The sequence below is a fragment of the Mercenaria mercenaria genome, chromosome 10, assembly GCF_021730395.1.
Source record: "Mercenaria mercenaria strain notata chromosome 10, MADL_Memer_1, whole genome shotgun sequence".
Classification (NCBI taxonomy): Eukaryota; Metazoa; Mollusca; class Bivalvia; order Venerida; family Veneridae; genus Mercenaria; species Mercenaria mercenaria.
In genome coordinates this window covers 36,412,841-36,432,915 of record NC_069370.1, presented here as the reverse complement: position 1 = coordinate 36,432,915, position 20,075 = coordinate 36,412,841, and the positions used below count along the sequence as shown (strand labels likewise).

The 20,075-nt window shown below is 36.5% G+C and overlaps 1 protein-coding gene across 1 annotated transcript in view; it reads right to left on the bottom strand.

The window, feature by feature from the left end:
* LOC123559370 (conserved oligomeric Golgi complex subunit 8-like) overlaps positions 1-15,032 on the bottom strand; it is a 33,227-nt gene extending 18,195 nt beyond the window's left edge. The window contains exons 1-7 of the mRNA XM_053552770.1: positions 14,953-15,032; positions 13,709-13,780; positions 10,711-10,835; positions 9,739-9,842; positions 8,866-9,037; positions 7,853-8,014; positions 5,477-5,528 (exon numbers count right to left, since the gene is read on the bottom strand). Coding sequence (XP_053408745.1) covers positions 5,477-5,528; positions 7,853-8,014; positions 8,866-9,037; positions 9,739-9,842; positions 10,711-10,835; positions 13,709-13,780; positions 14,953-15,016 — 751 coding nt within the window. The 5' untranslated portion in view covers positions 15,017-15,032. The remainder of the gene's footprint in view (positions 1-5,476; positions 5,529-7,852; positions 8,015-8,865; positions 9,038-9,738; positions 9,843-10,710; positions 10,836-13,708; positions 13,781-14,952) is intronic.
* Positions 15,033-20,075: the final 5,043 nt, after the last annotated feature.

Sequence of the window (20,075 nt, the reverse complement as noted above, 5' to 3'; positions counted from 1 at the left end):
ATAGCTAGACTATTCTTCGAATAGTCGAGCTAAAAATGTAGCCTCTAGAGTGTTATAAAGACAAACATCCTGACCATGTATCACTGGAACAGGTAAAAATTGTGAACCTTTCAACTATTTGACCAGAAGCAACCACCATTTAAAATTTAGTGGCCATAAAAAGAAAGGTCTACAGCAATTAATGAGAAAACAGTTTCAGTTAACAAGACCAATTTGACCGAGTCCTTCAACAAAATGGTCAGCTACTGACCACAGGCAATAATCTAATGGAATTTGATGACAATAGACCTTAGAGTACTTTAGTTATTGAGCTGAAATTATTTCCAGTCTCAAGGCAACTGTGACCTTGACCTTTGACTTACTCGTCTCAACTACTGATCACAGGCAATCATCCTATGAAACATGACAACTGCAAGCGTAAGTGTTCTTTTACCTTTAGCCTGCTGGCAGCAATTGGTTCTGCCTTTGCGACCAGTGCAGACCAAAATCAGCCTGCACATCCATGCAGCAGTCTGATCATGGTCTGCACTGTTCGCTAATCAGTCAGTAAATTTTCTTTGAATACCCCTTCAAATAATAAATGGTACTGTCCAAACTGAATGATGGACCAGTCCATTTTTGAAATTAAGCAGGCTAAAGGTTTAAATACTGAGAAGAAACTTCTTCAATCTCAAAGTTGCTATATCCTTGACCCCTGACCTACTGTTCCAATAAATAATAGGAATCATCTACTTCTATTGACCAGGAAACAAATGGTCTACTGACCGTTCTTCTTTGAATGGTGGAATAGGGTGGGGTGGGGGTGGGGGTGGGGGCATAAAAAAATAACCCACTTTTTTCAAATTGCATCAAAACATGAAAATGCAAATAAACAAGAGCTGTCCGTAAGACAGCCAAGCTCGACTATTCGAAATATTGTCACAGAAGCAGGAAATGATTACCCAAAATGTTAAATATCAAAAGAGTTTTAAGTTCGAAAGGGGACATAATTTGACCAAAATGCATATCAGAGTTATGGGACTTGATGCTATCAACTAGTTTTATAACCCTGAAGAAACATGTTAAGTTTCAATTCAATATCTGCATTAGTTCTGGGGATAGTAACTTGCAAAACTTTAACCAGAATTTTCTAAGTCCAAAAGGGGGCATAATTTGCTCAAAATATATGTTACGAGTTATGGAACTTGACCCAGTGAGGTTGGTAATTGACCTAGAAAAAGAATAATTAAGTTTCAAAGCTATATGCCTTTTGGTAATAACTGTATGTACTTGCACGCAAAACTTCAACCACGATTTTCTAAGTCCAAAAGGGGGCATAATTTGCCCAAAAAACATGTCAGAGTTATGGGACTTGACCCAGTGAGGTAGGTAATTGATCTAGAAAAAGAAAAAATAAGTTTCAAATCTATATGCCTTTTAGTAATAGCTGTATGTACTTGCACGCAAAACTTTAACCAGAATTTTCTAAGTCCAAAAGGAGCATAATTTGGTCAAAATACATGTCAGAGTTATGGGACTTGACCCAGTGAGGTAGGTAATTGATCTAGAAAAAGAAAAAACAAGAGATCACAGAGTGATCTTGGCGCCCACCAATGTGCCATTTTTGAGTGTTCCAAATTTCAAGACTTACTGACTAGCTCAAGGTCAAATTTCATTTCCGTACACAACACTGTGCCTGTGGTCCAAATTCGAAAGCTGTAGCTTGAGAAATGTGAAAGTAGGTCACTAGATCAATCTTAAGGTCAAAGTTTAATTCGGTACACAAAACTATGCAAGTGGTCCAAATTTAAAGGCTGTAGCTTGAGAAATGTGAAAGTAGGTCACTAAGTCAAAATCAAGGTCAAATTTCACTTCAGAAACAAATCTATGCATGTAGTCCAAAATTGAAGCCTGTACCTTCAAAAATGTGAAAGAAGGTCACTAGGTCAATGTCAAGGTCAAAGTTTGTTTCGGTACACAATCCTATTCATGTGGTCTAAATTTGAAGCCTGTAGCTACAGAAATGTGAAAGTAGGTCACTAGGTCAATCTTAAGTTCAAAGTTAATTTCGTTACACAAAACTACGCAAGTGGTCCAAATTTGAAGGCTGTAGCTTGAGAAATGTGAAAGTAGGTCACTAGGTCAATGTAAAGGTCAAAGTTTGTTTCGGTACACAAAACCATGCATGTGGTCTAAATTTGAAGCCTGTAGCTACAGAAATGTGAAAGTAGGTCACTAGGTCAATCTTAAGGTCAAAGTTCATTTCGGTACACAAAACTACCCAAGTGGTCCAAATTTGAAGGCTGTAGCTTGAGAAATGTGAAAGTAGGTCACTAGGTCAAAATTTATTTTGGAATATAGAACTATGCATGTCGTCCAAATTTGAAGCCTGTACCTTCACAAATGTGAAAGTAGGTCACTAGGTCAATGTAAAGGTTAAAGTTTGTTTTGGTACATAAAACCATGCATGTGGTCCAAATTTGAAGGCTGTAGCTTGAGAAATGTGAAAGTAGGTCACTGGGTCAAAATCAAGGTCAAATTTCATTTCGGAACACGAAATTATGCATGTGGTCCAAATTTGAAGCCTGTACCTTCAAAAATGTGAAAGTAGGTCACTAGGTCAATGTCAAGGTCAAAGTTTATTTCAGTGCACAAAACTATGCATGTGGTCCAAATTTGAAGGTTGTAGCTACAGAAATGTGAAAGTAGGTCACTAGGTCAAAATCAAGGTCAACTCATGTCAAGGTTCATCTTGCCACTCAAAACCATACATGTGGTCCAAATTTGAATGTTGTAGGTTATTGACAAGAAGTTTTTAAAAGCTTTTCCCTATATAAGTCTATATGAACCATGTGACCCCCGGGGCGGGGCCATATTTGACCCTAGGGGGATAATTTGAACAATCTTAGTAGAAGACCACTAGATGATGTCACATACAAAATATCAAAGCCCTAGGCCCTGTGGTTTTGGACAAGAGGTTTTTCAAAGTTTTTCCCTATATAAGTCTATATAAACCATGTGACCCCCGGGGCGGGGCCATATTAGACCCCAGGGAAATAATTTCAATCATCTTGATAGAGGACCACTAGATGATGCTTCATATCAAATATAAAAGCCCTAGGCTCTGTGGTTTTGGGCAAGAAGATTTTCAAAGTTTTTCCCTATATAAATCTATGTAAATTATAGAAATAAACAAAGGGCCATAACTTACTAAAAATTTCTTGAACCAGTCTGATTTTCAGGGGGACACAACTAGGGTACCAATACATCATTCTGACAAAGTTTGGTCAAAATCCCCCTGGTAGTTTCTGGGGAGATGCGATAACGAGAAATTGTTAACGGAAGGACGGACGGACGGATGGACGGACGGAAGGACGCCGGACCACAGACGCAGAGTGATTTGAATAGCCCACCATCTGATGATGGTGGGCTAATAAGTTTCAAATCTATATGCCTTTTAGTAATAGCTGTATGTACTTGCACGCAAAACTTTAACCAGAATTTTCTAAGTCCAAAAGGGGGCATAATTTGGCCAAAATGAAGGTCAGAGTTATGGGACTTGGTGCTATCAACTAGTTTTATAACCCCGAAGGCACATGTGAAGTTTCAATTCAATATCTAAATTAGTTTTGGAGATAGTAACTTGCATATAAAACTTCAACCAGAATTTTCTAAGTCCAAAAAGGGGCATAATTTGCTCAAAATACATGTTAGAGTTATGGAACTTTAAATGACAGCTGTATGTACTTGCATGCAAAAACTTAACCAAGGTGTGACGCCGACGCCAGGGTGAGTAGAATAGCTAGACTATTCTTCGAATAGTCGAGATAAAAATTTGAATTAACTGAAACAAATACAGTCAAACCTGTATAAAAAGAGTCCACATGGGATCGCCAAAACACTTTCTTTGCTTAAAGGTTACAGGTTGTCTTTATATTATATCAATAAGCAAAAATACACTGCAATTGTTTTGATCTGTGGCATTTCAACACAGGTGACTATGTTCAGAGATGATCTTTAACACAGGTCTGACTGTAACTTGATAAAAAGCCACAGAATTTTTCTGCAGTAAGCTAGACCACAGGCAATATAACTACAAAATAATTCATACTGTTTCTACATCTAATCATATCCCACGTTTACCTGTATCTGACCCTGAAAACATCTTATATATATGAATTCATACCTCAACGTAAACAGAGGAGATATTGGGCAACATGGAAGAATTAACATCTGAACATGGTGAAAATGTTTGAGTCAAAGTCAGTCATGTCAAGACTATTGGTGTATTTGCCAGCTTTCCATATTTTTGCATGTCATCTTACAACTACACTGAACACACTGCATTTAGAGACCACCTAAGGGAATGGCAAAAAGTGGTCTCTTAACACAATTGGTCTGCTGATACATGATCTGTTCTTCAACAACACAAAAAGGAGCTGAGAAAGTGGTCTCTTAATGCAAGTGGCCTCTTCATTGACATGATCTCTCGGGTAAGTTCACTGTATCATAGCAAGTTAATTCAATTTATTTGATTGAGAAACAATTAAATGTCATTTCTATTTAGCAGAATATAAATTTGCCAAAATCTGCAATTCACCGTGCACTAAAGACTTTTTCGTAAATAGTTTACCAAGCAAAGTACACATATACTTGCAGAAAATCAGTCAATCAGATTCAGATCAGGTATAATGTATTACTATAATTCAATTGCAAACATTACAGACTATGTGACCCCTACTGAAAATACAGACACTTCAAATGCAAAAGGAAAACAAGCAAAAGCTAGAGCTGCTTTTGTGAAAAGGGCATGTCTCCCACAACTGCCTAATCATCTGAATAGTTAGTCTGTCTTTATATACTGTTTACTCACAGAAAATATACCTTTGATAGTTTTGGAGTAAGTTTTGGAGTAAGCGGCCCATCGGTAAGTTTTGGAGTAACCGGCCTATCGGTAATTCAAGGGCCATAATTCCGAAGTGCCTGGGCTGATCTGGCTAGTTATCGAACTTGGCCGAGGACTTATTGGCAAACACATTTTTTTCAAGTTTGGTGAAGATCGGATGAGAAATGTTCGACTTAGAGTGCGGACAAGATTTGTGACAGACTGACACACACACAGACAGAAGTAAATCAATATGTCTCCCACCACAGTGGTGTGGGAGACATAATTCTAATAATGGTAATTCAACTTAAAATTCATAGAACTTTTCTGTAACATTAAATGTAGCAAAGCGGCAAAAAATAAATAAATCCAGGATTGTGCCATATTTCTACCCACAAAAGTGTCACTTTGTGAGTGGCCTGCTTTGAGATCTATGACTCTGGATGTGTTTGGTGCACTCAATGCTTTCGGGGATTCTACTCTCCCTTTCTTGTGTCAATGTATTTAAAAACATCCATATACAAGTAAAGAGAGAAAGACAGAGAAAGAATGTGTGTGTGTGTGTGTGTCTGTTAAAAAAGTCAAGACAATAAAAAGTAAAAAATATATTACCATCTTCTTTTGGAACAGCTTCCAGGATGCCTTGGAACCATGAGTCTCTTGCCTGCAAATGTATAAAAGACAGCACGTCAATACAATGCGATCAGGTGTTTAGACGGAATAGAAGCTACAACTACCCCTTTATATATTAAACCATACTGGCCCTTTAATAGTTTGTTAAAAGTCAGTCAATACCAGTACACCAGCAGGTTGTTTATATCAATTAATATTTACAAATTGCTTCATACATTATTTAAACCCTTCTATGACAAGGCAGTCTGAAAGACAGCTAAATCCCCTGCCACTGCTATGGATAGTGAAAGGGTAAAACCTTTGATTTTAGCTGTGACCTTGACCTTGAACTGACATGGCTGACTCATGAATTCTGCACAACGTCTTGGTGAGGTGATCATTTGACCAAAGTTTCATGAAAATCCTTCAAGGGGTTTAGGAGATACAGAGCTGAAACCTTTGACCTTCAGTTGTGACCTTGACCTTGAGTTGACATGGCTGACTCATGAGTTCTTGATGAGGTGATCATTTGACCCAAGTTGAATGAAAATCCTTCAAGGGGTTAAGGAGATATAGAGTGGACACCAAATGAAAGGCTCAAACCTTCAACCCTTAGTTGTGACCTTGACCTTGAGCTGGCATGGTTGACCCATAATTTCTGCACATCGTTCTGATGAGGTAATCATTTGACCCAAGTTTTATAAAATTCCTTCAAGGGGTTTAGGAGATACAGAGCTGAAACCTTTGACCTTCAGTTGTGACCTTGACCTTGAGCCGACATGGCTGACTCATAAGTTCTGCGCATCGCCTTGATGAGGTGATCGTTTGACCCAAGTTTGATGAAAATCCTTCAAGGGGTTTAGGAGATATAGAGCGGACACAAAATGGAAGGTTCAAACCTTTGACCCTAAGTTGTGACCTTGACCTTGAGCCGGCATGACTGACTCATGGGTTCTGCACATCGTCTTGATGAGGTGATCATTTGATCCAAGTTTTATAAAATTCCTTCAAGGGGTTTAAGAGATATAGAGCGGACACAAAATGGAAGGCTAAAACCTTTGACCTTGAGTTGTGACCTTGACCTTGAGCCGGCATGGCTGACTCAAGGGTTCTGCACATCTTCTTGATGAGGTGATCATTTGACCCAAGTTTTATAAAATTCCTTCAAGGGGTTTAGGAGATACAGAGCGGACACAAAAAGGCAGGCTCAAACCTTTGACCTTGAGTTGTGACCTTGACCTTGAACCGACAAGGCTGACTCATGGGTTCTGCACATCGTCTTGATGAGGTGATCATTTGACCCAAGTTTCATGAAAATCCTTCAAGGGATTTAGGAGACATGGACCGGACACGATTTTGTTACGGACGGAAGGACGGACGCAGACCATTCCCATAATCCCTCCGCCACGGCGGGGGATTAAAAAATATGCGCCCTTCCAAACTTACATTATGATATGGTTCTATTTATTATGTCCAGCTTGTCTTCATAACCTAAATAATTTGTTTTGTATGTTTCCCAGTGGATATACTATTTGTTTATACCAAACAAAGTATCTTGAATCTTCAACAAACTCTCAACAAAAGAAACCAAAAGAAAATTTGAAGTAGCTTATAAATTATATACTATAACCTCTATTATAAGACCTAAAGATCATGTACCATCCTACAGTGCTTCATTCCAACTATATCAGTTCCTTTGTAGACCAACAACCCTTCCACATCGAACAAATTCTAGTTTTCTTAACAGAGTTTACTTAACTACGGTTAAACACCGCATAAATGGGCTGAGCACACCAGAGGAATTCATGCCGTCATAAAGCATTTTTCTTGTATGTTCTATATTTAGATCATTTGAAACCTGTGATAACTTGAGAATTTTGCTCATACTCTTGCGACCTCGAGCAACTGGTATTTTACTGTATTTATAATTTTTAAAATTTTACGAGAAATTTCAACTTGCAAAATCAAAATCAACTTTACTCGCAACTTTGTTCAACAGTTTCAAATAAAAATCTTATATATAAAAATACCTGGTAATTTTTTTTTCACAGAAATTTCCTTGAGCGACAAGAAATTAGATTGTGTACATGTATTAAGTGATTACAATCTGAAACTAGTGTGCTGAGTATGCACACAGAGTACAAACGTCATCAAATAATGGGTAGCTTGTCGTAACCCTACCAATGAATACAAACATACTGCAGATCAAAACAGAAAATTGTAGAAAAGAAAGTTGTCACTTTCATTTCTGATTTTGCACTTGCCAGATTTTGAGAGCTTGCGCAAAAATCACTCACATTCTCAGAATGTACTCACATTACACAAGTATGCGAACTTAAATTAAACCCTGATTTAGTAATAGGAGATAATCATTGCCTGTAGAAACTTGATACGGAGCTCAACTTCTGTAAAAACATCCATTCTCCGGAGATATCCGATCACACGAAGACAGGCAGGCAGCTGAACATTGGTCCTCAGTTGTTGGATCAGCTGATTTAACATTAACTGCGTTGACATCTTCACCTCATTTACAATATTCTAAAAACAAAAAATCACACAATTTGCATTCACACTGATGATGCTAAAGTGAGTATCTGCAGTGATATTAAACACTTCTTAACACTCTTATCATGCTGGACACGATTGTTTCTGCCTTTGCAACAAGTTTAGATCATGATCAGCCTGCACATCCGTGCATCCTGATCATGATATGCACAGTTCGCCATTCAGTCAGTATCTTTTCGTTAAGCACCCCTTTCAACAGTTAATGGTACTGTCCAAATTGAAAGATGGACAAGTTCATTATAGAAATTTAGCAGGGTAAGGGTTAGGAGTTAAAATGGAACTACAATTATGCTGCCACTGATAACCCAGTATAGTGAAATGATCTGACCCTGCTACAATGGTGTTTCTTTTCTGAAAAGTAAGTAGGTATTAAATTGCTTACAATTACATGCTTTTAAACAATGAAATACTGGTGACTTTTTCTAATGGAAAACATTCTTTCATACTGTTAAGCTGTCAAGATGTGAGCAAATGCAGATGGTGAGATATTAAGAAACATGAGTATGAGTATCTTGAAGAATTAGGAAGAGTTTCTTAACCCTTAGCCTGCTGCAGGCGAATTTAACAGCCTTTGCAAACAGCTTGGAACCAGATCAGACGCCGATTAAATCGGCGTCTGATCAGGTTCCAAGCTGTTTGCTACTCTGACAATATTTCTTCCAATTTTGGAGCAAATTGAATGAACTTAACAATTTTAGCAGACGACATTTCCAGCAGACGACAATTTACCTAGCATGCTATAAGGTTAAAGACCAATCTATAATCTGAGCTTTATAACTTGGACCAAACTCTATAGTTTCAAATAAAAATATTTCTATACTTACAGCTACGACTGGAATGCCTGAATGTTTCTTCTCGAGGCGTTTGACATGGGATGCTAGTTCCAGGGCCTCATCATAGTAACAATTCCTCACACATGTGTCCATCAACTGTGGAAGTTCCAAGATCTCCAGCAACTGCGTGTGACGCTGTAACGTCAGGCTGTTCATTCGGCGACTATAAAGGAAAATTACTGCTTTGACTTCAATTCTTTTCTGTGGTTATCTGCTTGTTGTACATCCCAGATTTATATTATATCTACATCTAACAACACTTCTTAAGATTTGCTAAATGGTATTCAGAATTCTGATTAGTTTTGAGTTTGTTTTCAACTTAATCTAGCTGAATTTTTGTTTTTTCAAAAAGGCATCTCTGGATAGATCTTCTGTATCTTCATTTCTTCCAAAATTTACTTTAAATTTATTCTCACTTTGGTTATGCCAGAAATATTTATTACTTTGTTAACCTGAATACTGTAGATCCCTAAAATAATGCTTAAGTACACTGTTAAATCTCTCAAAACAAAACAAAGGGTATTTTTTTCACGAAAGAGTCATTCGCCAATGTAGCCAAATGCTACAAATTCAAAGAACTGGCTACAGATTTTTGAAAGTGGCAACAAGAATTTTATTAAAATGTGGCCAAATTTCAGCAATTGAGCTTCAATTTGCCAGTTACTCTCAAAAAGTGGCTGAAACTTTCTGAGACCCAGTGTGAAGACCCTGAGGACATGTGCCCGTTAGTTGGGGAAAAGTAGATGGTATCTGTACAAAACGTAACAAGATCACTTTTAAGATTCAGAAAAATATTACAAGTGGAAGGCACATGTAAACTGCCCAAGATATAGAAAGTAAAAAAATCCTGTGGTACAAAATTACCTTGAGGTTATATCCTGTGCTTTCTTCAGTACCTGATTGCATTGTTCTGAGAATTCAGGCAACTTCTCGAGTAAACCCTCAACATGCTGCTCTATTATCTGAAACTATCAACAAACAATATTCTTTGGAAAAGGTATAACATTTCTTATAACTGTGAATAAATTCATATTCTGCTCTGAAGTGTTAAACAAGTTTTTTGCTGTACAATTTTTTATAAAATCTAAGAAGTATAAAGCTTCTTTTAACAGTAAAATACAATGAACTCTAAATCTGAATACATTCTTTGTACATTTATAAATTACCTATAAATTACACTGTATTTTAAATGTAGTTTCAGCAGGGATATATATTAAAAGTCTGTGTAAATAAAACACTATTTATTCACACTTTCAGACTTCTTTCCATTTTCAACAATATCAGGAGATATATTTTTTTACTCTGAACATAATTCTTTTCCTGTATCAGTCAAGGATGTTACTTAGTGTATCAGATTTTACCTGCAGTAAAATCATTATATTTTGTGGGCAATAATTTTTTTTATTTTGGCCATAACAGCTATTTCATTGGGGATATAATTTGTGGACTTTTAGAATTTTAAAGAAGGTAATATTACTTGTTCATTGGGTTTCAATATTGAGAATTTACTGAACTGTGGAATCAACAAAATCATTCCACTAAGAATAACAGCTATTTCATTGGGGATATAATTTGTGGACTTTTAGAATTTTAAAGAAGGTAATTTTACTTGTTCATTGGGTTTCAATATTGAGAATTTACTGAACTGTGGAATCAACAAAATCATTCCACTAAGAATACCAGTATTAATGATTGATTGTACAGTACAGTCACTACAAAGAACCATTACGACTGCTTAATCAACATTAGACTACCGACATTGATAATAATTTATTTCTACTGGTGTTTTGACAGCTGCATCTTATTTTAATTCATCACACTTTATTCTATACTTACATCCTCAAATATTTCTCTGGAGCATTCTGCAGTCTGTATAAATGTTTTGTAATTCTGGAAAGCTAGGTTCTGCGTTTCTTCTAGAATCTGTGTCTTCTCTTCAGACAGCCGGTCTGGTTCCTGAGCTGCAGAACAAATATACATGAATATGAATGTACCTTTGGCTTCTCATTTGTAGTTTGTTATCTCATGCATTTTATGCTTAATGAAATGAAAATTAAGAAATTCTTACTGCTGTCTGATTATTTTTGTTAAGATAACGACACATGTCTTTTTGTGTAACAGCATCTGTAGAATCCAAAGGAAACCTTGACATATCCTTGAGGGATTCTGTAGATTTTATAACACATATGCGTTAAGATATTCTAGCATAAAACATGTAAAAAGATAAGGAAATGAATAAATTTTCCATTAATGTCATTAAATTTTCATGAAATGGGCTGGAATATCACCATTTTTTCTTATCACAATGAAGTAATTTTCTTTTTAATTGTTGTGTTACGGGGTCATAATAAGTTTATGCTTTGCAACGTAAAAAGGTGTGTTACCAGCATGTTATTGCAAGACTCTCTCTGCAAAGACAAGTTTACTCTGCTGTTAAAACAGTCCAACAATATGACAATGCTAGAACCTCATTTTACTCTGATCTGATTATCAAAGTGTCATTCAGACATTATCTGAACGAGTGACATTTGAACTCAATGCCTTAAAACAAATTCTAACACAACCCAATTCATTTTCCTATTTAACAAAGAAGGCTGAAAATTGTGTGTTATTATACAACAATTCATTTTTCTGATGTCATAATTATTACGTCATAGCGCCACACTGGAAAAGAAACCAACAACAAGAGTGCCAGAATGTCACAATATACGCCCCTCACAGCAAATTTCTTTACTCTAGCACCTGTATTTGCAAATGGAATTTTAATTTTGTGGTTGTTTAGTAATCATTGTAAGTCATTTGTTTTTCTAAGTCCACAAAAAAACTCCTTACCAGGTAGAGATACATTGAAATACACCTAAAATTTGAAAGTAACATCTATGTTGTACCACAGAAAAGTGGTCTTGTTTTTTCCCTACGAACAATATAATTTATTTATAGTAACAACTAAGGGAAGATAATCTTAAAAAAAAAATCCAAAAAATTTTTTTAAGTCCACACAAAAATCTTTACCAGGTAGAGATTGGTCAAAATACACCTCATAATTGGATGTAGCATGCATGTTGTACTACAGAAAGGTGGTCTCGATTTTTCCCTACGACTAGTAATGAAAAAGTTACAATATAAGCTATTTATAGTAACAACAAAGGGAAGTAATTCTAAAGAAGGGAACTGCGCATGACACTTTGTCTCACGATGGTGTATAATTGTGCCAAGTTACATCAAAATCCCTCCATGCATGAAGAAGAAATGCTTCGGACAAAGTCATTCTTGTATCTGACCTTTGGCCTCTAAGTGTGACCTTGACCTTAGACCTAGGGACCTGGTTCTTGCGCATGACACTCCGCCTCGTGGTGGTGAACATTTGTTCAAAGTTATATCAAAATCCCTCTATGCATGAAGAAGAAATGCTCCTGACAAGGTTTTCATTCTTGTATCCGTTGACCTCTAAGTGTGACCTTGACCTTAGACCTAGGGACCTGGTTCTTGCGCATGACACTCCGCCTTGTGGTGGTGAACATTTGTTCCAAGTTATATCAAAATCCCTCCATGCATGAAGAAGATATGCTCCGGACAAAGTTTTCTTTCTTGTATCCTTTGACCTCTAAGTGTGACCTTGACCTTAGACCTAGGGACCTGGTTTTTGCGCATGACACTCCATCTCATGATGGTGAACAACTGTGCCAAGTTTCATCAAAATCCCTTCATGCATGTAGAAGATATGCTCCGGACAAAGTCTGTGGACGCCACCTGCCTGCCCGCCAGGGGCGTTCCCATAATACGTCCCGTTTTTCAAACGAGCGTATAAAAAACAGGCAAATATTTTATGGATGTCATCAAGGATCTACTTAAAAATCCTTGGTAACATGTAATAATTGAAATAATATAATTATCTCATTTAGTGAGTTGGTCTTGAATAAAATCATTGTTTATCATTCAGATGCGTATTATTAAATCACTCAGGCACAATTCCTTCGCATCTGAACTCCAAACAATGATTTTATTCAACAACAAATCACAAAATGAGATATATTATTTCTTAAACAAACAAGAGCTGTTTCCATAGGATGACACATGCCCCCGATGGCACTTTAAATGAATAGTTATGGCCGATGTTAGAGTTTAGGACCTTTGACCTACGGAGCTGGGTCTTGCGCGTGACACTTCGTCTTACTGTGTCACACATTCATGCGTAGTTATTTTAAAATCCATGCATGAATGACAAAGATATGGACCGGACACGCCCATCAATGCACTATCATGAAAAATGACCTTTAACGTCTAAGTGCGACCTTGACCTTTGAGCTACGGACCTGGGTCTTACGCGCGACACGTCATCTTACTGTGGTACACATTCATGCCAAGTTATTTGAAAATCCATCCATCGATGACAAAGATATGGACCGGACACGAAAAATGTGGACAGACCGACAGACAGACAAACAGTTCAAAAACTATATGCCTCCCTTTGGGGGCATAAAAATGCTAGAAAACTAAGAAAGAAAACCGATGACTCAAACACATGGGTTAGCTAGCAATTCATGAGCTTCCCGGCTTATTTCCTTGTATATATATTTCATATACATGTATATTAGATCATTAAAAACCCAAGATAACTCTTCCCCTTGCGACTTTCAAGCAATCAGTGTTTGATTGTAGTTAAATATTAGAGACTTAACATTTACTGTTACAGTAGTGTTACATACCTGGGTAGTAAAGAAAATTAAGTTTGCAACTATCATTATTTTTTCTTTTGTAAAATCTCAAAATCAAGGAAAGAGTTAGTAACCACTAATACCAGTCAGACATTACCTACCTATCAGTCATAACTTACCAAGCTTTTCAACTCCATATGAACTAAGTTCTGACAAGTACTGTACAAAGTTTGGATCACTCTGCCAGCTGTCTGAAATATGATAAAAGTTTAAAAATTTAAATAGCAATGCTGAAAAGCATAAATTCAACAAACTGACACCCCTTGATATAAATCTCTACAACTTCTTGATGAAATGCAACATTTAGTGGATGGTTATTTACATTTCAAAAGAAAATATTTATATGCAATCCAGTTGATACTGATATCTGTGAACTATTTAGATTCATATTTTAGGTGGATATTAATTAAACCTTATGTGATGTTATTTGCAACTAAATTAAAGACTTCAAGAACACACAGTATCTGGAAATGCAGGTCTGTACTCCTAGACAATCCCTAACAGGCATGTCTGAATCCGTTCCTCTAGAATCAGATTGTGAAGGTATAGATCAATACACGTAGATACTTCCGAATTGAGTATAAGTGTTCCACCCAAATTTATTTAGTGTAAAACATCAATAAGGGTATAAACTCTTTAATGACATACACAAGCTTCTGTGCCATATTTCATATTATAATGTTTGTCTTGATTGTATGATTATATGCTGGCTTGACCCAGTAGACCAATTTGCAAATGTTTCATTTGGGTAAGTTTTATGGACATCAATTCCCTATACCTGTGGGACATGCAAAATAGACCAATGAAAACAAAACAGTGCATTTTAGTGCCAATCCAGCAGTCAGAATAATCTGGTGTGGTAAATCGTAATGTACCACAGTTTCTACATAACTGAAGGAAAAGGTTTTAAACTCATGCTGTCGGAAAATGGATTTAAGCTAGTGTTATATGTTGTACTTATCGAACGTTAAATAAATCTTCTTGTATCTCTTGTATCTAGAATGCCGGCTTCTGATCACACGATCCTTCATTTGATCCTCTTAAGGACCAGGTTATTTTCGGATATCACTTTGTCAACACTTTGGTCCGAATTTACAATATCTACCTTTGTGGCACACACTATTAAAGCTATGTTAAACCTAACCCTAACCTTTAGTCAGTATACTGTATTTGCCAAAGAGGTTGTCGTGGTATTTTCTCTTCTAGGTTTCTTTAGTCTTAATGAGCGTTTCCAAGACCTTGAAGACTTGTCAAATGTTCCGTCGCAAATTCCACATGAATTTGCATTAGATGAAGACTGTATTTTAAACAAATTTTCAAATCATTACAGGGAGAAGATGGATTAATTGACCAAGTGCTTTACCTGGGAATGAATCTTTAAATATTGCTGTTAAAACACTTTCTTCCTCCACGTCGATTGACTCCATTTCGATCAATGTAAACAAACGCTTGAAGTTAGAAGATATTGCCCGTATCGTATCCGTACCGTACCGACTATTCAGGTATTTGATAGGATGTGTTACATAGGTCAGAAACAACAGTTGTTAGTGTTCTACTTAACAGATAGCAACTATGGGTACAATGTTTTATTAATATCATAATGATTATAAAGACATTGTTGAAACACACAAAGAGATCCTTTAAACACAGTGAAGAATTTTTTCTTTGGCCATAAGCCTGCTCTTATTCAAGTCAAGTCAAGTCAATAGTTTATTAAATGTAACAAAGGCCTCTGGCCCAAAATACACTACATAATATATAGTAAGTGGTTCAATCAGATAGTTGTGATCCCACAAAATGTATACATATACACTGATTAAGTTGAGACACATATTCATAGATTCAGCACACAGTCAACTAGCAAACATATCTTAACATAATAGTTCTATAGGCTGCTGAATATCATAATTAACAGGTCAAACATTATTTAAAAGCTTCTCAAGATACAATGCTGTTTGACATAACACCTTTTCATTATCAGAGCTAAGTATGTTATAAAAACTTTGTATACTTCTGTCAGATGAATACCAATTAAGAAGATACTGATTACGGATCTCACTAAATTTCTCACATTGAAAAAAAGCATGATATTCACATTCAACAATACTAGTGTTACTTCTATTATAACAAAATTGGCAGATACGAGATTCAAAAGGGGTATTGTTGTGCCTACCAGATTCAACATGCAGCTTATGGCTTGAACAACAAAATTTTGACATTGCTAGCCTGTATTCAACGCGTTTTGATCATCCCAGGTATCAGTGATCATGACAATGTTCAGGTTCAAGTTGACACTGAATGCAGCTAGAATTCTCTTCCATAAACCGAAGGATACACCCCTCTGCAAGACAGCAAACATTTAGCCTAATTTCATCATCAAAAATGTCGAATTTCCATTCCAATAATAGTTTTTCTGCATCCAAAGACAGTCTTCCCCAAGTTGCTGGGTAAATGAATTCTTTCAAAGTACTGGCAAGTCTGGACACAATAATTATTGAACAATTTTTAAAGAAATCAATAAAACTTCTGTACAAATCTTACCTCGAAGACATCATCAAGGTAAACTGCGGTGAACCAAGTTCGAGAAAACAATTTACCCTTCTTAAGCATTCTAACCAAGATTCTGGCTGTTGCATCTCTCCACCACCAGGATAATTACTACCAAAGTAACCATCTTAAACAAACAATTTCAGCTAGTCCAACTGGTCTTAAAATGCTTTTGCCACTGATGTCATTCAATGATAACCAGGAAACTGTATCACAAACAAGCATTCTATTCAGATGGCAGACATTGTAGTCAATGCCAAAGGCATCAAATCTAAATATCCACAAAGCCATCAGTCCTAACAAACTCAAGACTTATCATTCTTAAATGCTCAATATGACTTTGTTTATAATGTGACTCAGCTTCATATTTTGTTGCAAATATAAAATACATAAACATTTTGTTAAATCTTACTTTTAGTAACTGTTTTCTCATATATTTATCAAACATTTGAATACTTGGTTCAACAAGTTGAAAGTTTTATTGAATCTTGTTTTTGATTACCTCCCTTTATGGTGCTGATCGAATAAGATCATGAGCAATAATGGAAGTAGTGCTTTTCTAACAATGTCATTATAATACTCTCTTTTGAATAGCTGATTTATCTATTTTCAACATAAAATTTAGGACTTTAAAGCTCCCTCAGCTGAAATATCTCCTATTCTGCAAGTTTTCCAAAAGTTTGAAGAGTAACAATATGGGCCCTGGCTACAACAAAGGTGATCGTAAAATCATGCAAATTACAGGCCAGTATATTTTTTCTTTTGTAAAACTCTGGAATATATATAAGCATAATCATGATTGAATAATATGCTTCAATATAACTGTCAATAATGTTAAACAAGAGGGTCATAATGACCCTGGATCAAGTGACATCATATAACTTGGGATCATCAGGTAATTATAATTAAACAGTCTTGGAAATAGGATCAGATAATTATTTAAGTATTTTTTCCTACATAACTCATATAATAAATGACCCCGGGGCGGGGCCTCTTTTAACCCCAGGGGCATAATTTGAACAATTTTGGTAGAGGACTACTAGGCAATGCATCATACCAAATATCAAAAGCCTCGGTCATGTGGTTTTAGACAAGAAGATTTTTAAAGTTTTTTTTCCTATATAAGTCTACATAATACTTGGGACCCCCAGGGCAGGGCCTCTTCACCCCAGGGGTACATTTTGAACAATTTTGGTTGAGAACCATAAGACATAATTATGCTACAAACCAAATATCAAAGGCTTAAGTCTTATGGTTTCAGACAAGAAGATTTTTAACATTTTTTTCCAATATAAGTCTATGTAAACTTGGGACCCCCGGGGCGGGGCCATATTTGACCCAAGGGGGATAATTTGAAAAATCTTGGTAGAGGACCACTAGATGATGCTACATACCAAATATCAAAGCCCTAGGCCATGCGGTTTTGTACAAGAAGATTTTCAAAATTTTCCCTATGTAAGTCTATATAAACCATGTGACCCCCGGGGCGGGGCCATATTTGACCCTAGGGGGATAATTTGAATAAGCATGGTAGAGGACCACTAGATGATGCTACACACCAGATATCAAAGCCCTAGGCCCTGTGGTTTTGGACAAGAAGATTTTTAAAGTTTTACCTTTCGGTTGCCATGGCAACCAGAGTTCTGCATGGAATTCAATTCTTTGAACAATTTTGAATGGGGGCCACCCAAGGATCATTCCTGTGAAGTTTGGTGTAATTCTGTCCAGTGGTTTTCAAGAAGATTTTTTTAGAAAATGTTGACAGACACAAGACGGACGAAACATGATGCACGATGGATATTGAGTGGTCACAAAAGCTCACCATGAGCCTTTGGCTCAGGTGAGCTAAAAACAATATAACAACCTTGAGGTATTTACTATTTATATTAACTTCATTGATTCATATGTATAGAAATTTAATTTTAAATACACAAATACTAGGTTACAATAAGGTTAATAATAATTATTGTATTGTTTGCTGTATAAATTGATATCAATTATCATACAATGTCAATGTTTCAGAGGTGCATAGAGCATCTGGTTGAATTTCATGAGGTATTTAACAGAAAGAAGTAACTTGAGCTTGTTTTTCACAAAAAAAAAATGTGTCTCCCAACACTTAACACATTGTAAAATGCCACAAAGTAAGGACCATATCTCAAATGAAAACACTGAACACCATAACATTCCAACAATATACTTAACTAGGCTTGGCACTGATCACTGTAGTAAAGTTTGGTGGAATTCCAGCCAGTAGGAGAAGTAGCCAATTTAACAAATCAAGGTACACAACTCTGCTGAAAATCATTAAACAGGAAACGACGATGAAATACGCAACTATTTTTTTACACTGAACTTCAACCCAGTGGTATACATAAAGTTGTGTAAGCACTGTAAAATACAACAAATAAAGGGCAATATTTCTGCTGAAAATCAAAGCCAATATGCCCAATAAGGCTTTGCACTGAACACTCCTGTTAGGCTTAGTAGAAATAATATTGTCCAGTATGGTAAGAAAGTGGCCAAAACATAATAAAATTTGACAAATCAAGGGCCATAACTCCTCCAACAAGAGTGCCAGAATGTCACAATATACGCCCGTCACAGCAAATTTCTTTACTCTAGCACCTGTATTTGCAAATAGAATTTTAATTTTGTGGTTGTTTAGTAATCATTGTAATACTTTTGTTTTTCTAAGTCCACAAAAAAACTCCTTACCAGGTAGAGATACCTTAGAATACACCTAAAATTGGAAAGTAACATCTATGTTGTACAACAGAAAAGTGGTCTTGTTTTTTCCCTACGGTCAATTATAAAAAAAGTTACAATATAACCTATTTATAGCAACAACTAAGGGAAGTTAATCTAAAATTCTTTACCAGGTAGAGATTGGTCAAAATACACTTCAAAATTGGATGTAGTGTGCATGTTGTACTACAGAAAAGTGGTCTCGATTTTTCCCTACGACTAGTAATGAAAAAGTTACAATATAAGCTATGTAATGAAAAAGTTACAATATAAGCTATTTATAGTAACAACAAAGGGAAGTAATTCTAAAGAAGGGAAGTAATTCTAAAGAAGGGAACTGCGCATGACACTTCGTCTCATGATGGTGTATATTTGTGCCAAGTTACATCAAAATCCCTCCATGCATGAAGAAGAAATGCTTCGGACAAAGTCATTCTTGTATCTGACCTTTGGCCTCTAAGTGTGACCTTGACCTTAGACCTAGGGACCTGGTTCTTGTACTTGACACTCCGTCTCGTGGTGGTGAACATTTGTGCCAAGTTATATCAAAATCCCTCTATGCATGAAGAAAAAATGTTCCGGACAAGGTTTTCATTCTTGTATCCTTTGACCTCTAAGTGTGACCTTGACCTTAGACCTAGGGACCTGGTTCTTGGGCATGACACTCCACCTCGTGGTGGTGAACATTTGTGCCAAGTTATATCAAAATCCCTCCATGCATGAAGAAGATATGCTCCGGACAAAGTTTTCTTTCTTGTATCCTTTGACCTCTAAGTGTGACCTTGACCTTAGACCTAGGGACCTGGTTCTTGCGCATGACACTCCGTCTCATGATGATAAATAATTGTGCCATTTTTCATCATAATCCCTCCATGCGTGAAGAAGATATGCTCCGGACAGTCATTCTTGAATTTGACATTTGACCTCTAAGTGTGACCTTGACCTAAGACCTAGGGACCTGGTTCTTGTGCATGACACTCCGTCTCATGATGGTGAACAACTGTGCCAAGTTTCATCAAAATCCCTCCATGCATGTAGAAGATATGGTCCGGACAAAGTCTGTGGACGCCGCCCGCCCATCCGCCAGGGGCGTTCCCATAATACGTATAACAAGAGCACCGCCTTGCGGGTGCTGACGCTCATCTGATTTTTTTTGTGTAATAGAAATATTGTCCTACCCATGATTTTCTA